General features: G+C 41.0%; 1 protein-coding gene across 1 annotated transcript; it reads left to right on the forward strand.

Moving 5' to 3' along the window:
- Positions 1-665: 665 nt before the first annotated feature.
- LOC119910497 (ADP-ribosylation factor 6) lies at positions 666-3,257 on the forward strand. Its single transcript, XM_038729147.1, has 2 exons — positions 666-808; positions 1,069-3,257. The coding sequence occupies exon 2, from the start codon at positions 1,741-1,743 to the stop codon at positions 2,266-2,268; it is 528 nt and encodes a 175-aa protein (XP_038585075.1). The 5' UTR covers positions 666-808; positions 1,069-1,740; the 3' UTR covers positions 2,269-3,257.
- Positions 3,258-4,273: the final 1,016 nt, after the last annotated feature.

Raw genomic sequence — 4,273 nt, forward strand, 5'->3', positions numbered from 1 at the left:
CCTAATAGACTCTTCTATTTTTCACAGGGAAATATTGTACACTAGTCAATTAAAACTCATTGTTATACCCACCAGCTTTTATAGTGAATTAGTGTTTTCAGATAAAAAGCACAGACATTTAATGCCAGATAGTGCTTTTATCCACATGTATGCTGGCAACAAAACTGGCAATTTGTTAAATATGAGTTTAACAAAAGACAAGATTGTCTTCGTCGCCACAACAGAGAATTGTCAAGACAAATAAAAGGAAATGCACAAAATCATAGCGTACATGGGACTGACTTTAGGTGACCTGTAACTGCCACAAGGGGGTGATGTTATCCTTTACATAGCCTACACAGAGTCACTAGCCTTATCACATGAAAGAAAAATGAAATAGTGAAAATATTATCCATGTCATGTAGCCTATTCCCGTCATTTCATTTTCATGGTGGTCATTCCAAAATAACCTAAAAGAAAATACTAAAGTCGTAGAATAAAGCATAACGTTTCCTTCTAACATTACTTACTGTTAACGCTCAGTATAACGTTCATTAATACGTATATACATGATGTACCAAGTAGTAACGTTACATTTTATTTCATGCCAGTTTGGGTACTCTATTGTCTAACGTTGTCCTATGAGCAGTGGATGCCCCAGACAGTGAGAGCTGTACTAAGCAGGAGCAGCTGAATGAAGTAGACGGGAGGAAGTGGCGGTTAATGCAGCTCCACACCTTTCCGGTGTAGCAGCACTGCGACCAGCTCGACTTAAAGGAGAAAGGAGAGAGCTGGGTGTATTTATCGAGACAGGAGGGGGCGATAGGAGGTGAATTACTTTATATTTCAATTAAGTGTTTATGTCAGAAAGACGTGAGCCAAACATTTTGTCACTGTCAAACGTATTTTATATCCAGATATGACTAGTTTGCAACAGCTAACTGCCGTTATCTAGTTAGCTTAAGGCTAGCTTGCTAGGTAACAAGCTAGCTAATGTTAGCCTGCTAGCCTTCTTTAGCAGCCACGAGCGGTAACGTTAGCTTGCTAATTTGGCATGTCTGACCCTCCTCCTCCTAAATGTGTTTTCAGGGGGACGAGAAGAGGAGTTTCATGAGTGGATACATGTGTTGCTGAGTCACCGAGGGGGTTTCTTTGAAAAACGTCCCTTCCAGCACGGTGAAGTTACCCGGCGCGACGCTTGATGGACTAGCCGCAGAAAGCTGCTTTTCTCCTCCGGTAACCGTGAAGAGAACAAGGGCGCACCCGATGAGGAGGACCGCCAGACACAAGCACCAGAAGGAATTCATAAGTACCGCAGCTTTTTCGGGGCCTTGTATACACGCTGTGTCTGCTCCCTGCAGTTTTTAATCGCCACGGCCTGTCTTTGTCACGCAGCTTAATGTTGTTTTGGGCAACAAAATGAACGTCCTGCAACAGCTGCTGCTAAGTTCTTAGTGTAACCGTGCCATGCTGTGTACAGGCCCTGCAAACATTGTGGTACTCTGAACGTAAATGTACTTCACAGGACGCACAGACTCAAGTAAAAAGTACTGTTTGATAGGATAGGGTTTAACATGAATGTGCATTTTTGAGTCCCCCCCCACACACACACACACTCTCACACATATGCTCTTCACTGAGTCATGTTTTCACAAGTAAGCCCATGAACTGAAGCTATAGGCAAAGTGAATAATTATCTGCACGGTATCAGACATTTCTTTTTCTCGTTAGGAACAAAGTATTTATGCACAAGAGTTCAAAATGGGGAAAGTGCTCTCAAAAATATTTGGCAACAAGGAGATGAGAATATTAATGCTTGGACTTGACGCTGCTGGAAAGACAACAATTCTTTACAAACTGAAACTCGGACAGTCTGTCACCACAATCCCCACGGTCGGCTTCAATGTGGAGACTGTCACCTACAAAAATGTCAAGTTCAACGTCTGGGATGTTGGGGGCCAAGATAAGATTCGTCCTCTGTGGCGACACTACTACACGGGCACCCAAGGGTTAATTTTCGTGGTGGATTGCGCGGACAGAGATCGCATCGACGAGGCAAGGCAGGAACTTCACCGCATCATCAATGACCGGGAGATGAGGGATGCCATCATCTTGATATTCGCCAATAAGCAAGACCTTCCCGATGCCATGAAGCCACATGAAATCCAAGAGAAGCTCGGATTGACCCGCATCCGGGATAGGAATTGGTATGTTCAGCCCTCCTGTGCGACCACAGGTGATGGACTGTATGAGGGCTTGACATGGCTAACCTCAAATTACAAATCTTAATGATTGAGTGCAGACTGTTTTAGGTCAAAAATATAACATTGCAAGTAACAAATAACTTCTCAAAATGAGTATGGTTAAGAAAGTTGATTATCTCCCATTTATTTTTAATACTACGTTTTCCCCCAACTAATTTATCTCTTTAACTGGATTTGCTGGCTTAAAGTTTGCTTGTACTGTAGCAGGCCTATATATCCCATTCATTATTTTGGGGCTTGCTTGATGAATATTGAATTAATTGGTCCTAAAGCAACAGAGATCACCATGTTTGCCTATTCTTTTCCCTGTTTTGTATAATTTTTCTAATGAAGCTGACGTTTTTATCTTCATTCTTGGGCTAAAGTTTGTTTCAAGGTGCTTCAGTCTGTTGCATTGAGCTTGGATCTTTTTCTTTTCTTTTTTCTTCTGAGGTGGAATCTTTAATTTCATGTAGCCTACGTGAAGGACTTTGACATTTGTCTTAAAGTACTGTGCTGAAAAGTATTTCTTCTCAATGGTATTGACCAGAAATTTTCACCATTGCTTACATTTCATTGTCATCAGAGGGGGGAAAAAAAGACTAGACATGTTTTGTTACCCTTCGAAATCACCTTATGTGGACTATAGTTTACAGATTGACCTGATTTGTGTCAATTCCTGATACATAATTGTGCTGAATATTCAACAAATAGGCCTCCAGTAACTCTTTAACATGCTTGTCGGGGTGCATCTTTAATTTTGGGTAACACGCAGTCAGTAGACGCAATCTTTCCAAAGGAATGTCATTCAGCTCTGAGCTCTCTCAATCTGATACCACAGTTGATTAGTCTCAGTATTGGGACATTATATGATAGCCTATATCTGTAGCATGAGTACGAAAGTACAGTAACCCTACATCAGAGTCCATCTGTCGTGCAGTCAGAGGGAGCTGTGTTGAAAACACCCAGTGGTGCAGCTCTTACTCCTATTTTGACTGGGGGAACCATGTACAGAACAATGTCATTGTAATGTCTATTAAAAAAGTGATTTTAAATCTGTTATGTCTGGGATTTTCTTTAAGGATTAAAGGCAGTGTGCATGATTAGGCATGCAAGTAATCAAGCCATTTTATGTTAGGTGAAAGTTTTTTATTTATTTATAGCAGAGTTAATAATATTAATGCTGTTTTAAAAAAAATGTTTCAAGAATGCTCATAGTTTAAAGTCTGCAGCGTTAAATTCTCCTGGGTTTTAGTGCTGTTGGGCAGATTCTTCATAAATGGTTTATGTCCACCCTCAGACGGAGTGGCTGGCCTCAGTTCCCTTGCCGGCAAATGGGAAAATGTACAAAACAGGAAGTCCAACTGCTGGTCTTTTTGGGACACAACAGAGCCACAGGATAGTTTGCATGAGAGTTGGAGGGGCAGCGGAGAGATGCAGCTGAATTGTGAATTCTTTTTGAATGTTGCGTGTTTGTTGTGGGCTACAGTTGAGTTGATGCTGAGCTGCCAGCTGTAACTTCCTGAATTTGCTTTTGGTTGGCAATGGTAAAAGCAAGTCTCAGTTCTTAAGTGGGAATCATGACTGTTCAAGTTGACTAATTCAGAGCTGGTGTTATTAAATGAGAAACATAAGTGAAAGTCCTCACTTGAGTGGTTTGTGATGGTTTAAGTGATGTGACAGTTTACCAGTAGGGTAACTTGTAAAGAGATCCCAGCTGCTAATCAGACCATCTGTGCAAGTAAATCACATTTTCATTGCAAAAAGAAAGTTGAGGTATTGAGTAAAATATCCTTTTAAAGTTGAGTTGAATTTGTTAGCTCAACTGTTTACTATTGATCTGAGACAGACACCACTGTGGAGGAATGTTCTTATTTCCATTAAAGCTGATTAATGAGTGTTTTCACTCCCGACAAAGACAGGATTGATGGTGACAAATGGTGTGACTACCGCGTTGAGCGTTACAGAAGATTATTTAGTAGTATTCTGAGGATTCTGAAGGGTTTTTCCACTCAGCATACCGAAGGGCACTGTTATTGCTAGGGTTTTAC

This window comes from Micropterus salmoides, unplaced genomic scaffold (assembly GCF_014851395.1).
Source record: "Micropterus salmoides isolate LMB-PRFRI ecotype aquatic unplaced genomic scaffold, ASM1485139v1 Ms_hic_scaffold_19, whole genome shotgun sequence".
NCBI classification, from domain to species: domain Eukaryota; kingdom Metazoa; phylum Chordata; class Actinopteri; order Centrarchiformes; family Centrarchidae; genus Micropterus; species Micropterus salmoides.

What these genes read in the sequence shown, in the direction of transcription:
- LOC119910497 (XM_038729147.1), top strand. Translation starts at nt 1,741, where the DNA reads ATGGGGAAAGTGCTCTCAAAAATATTTGGCAACAAGGAGATGAGAATA.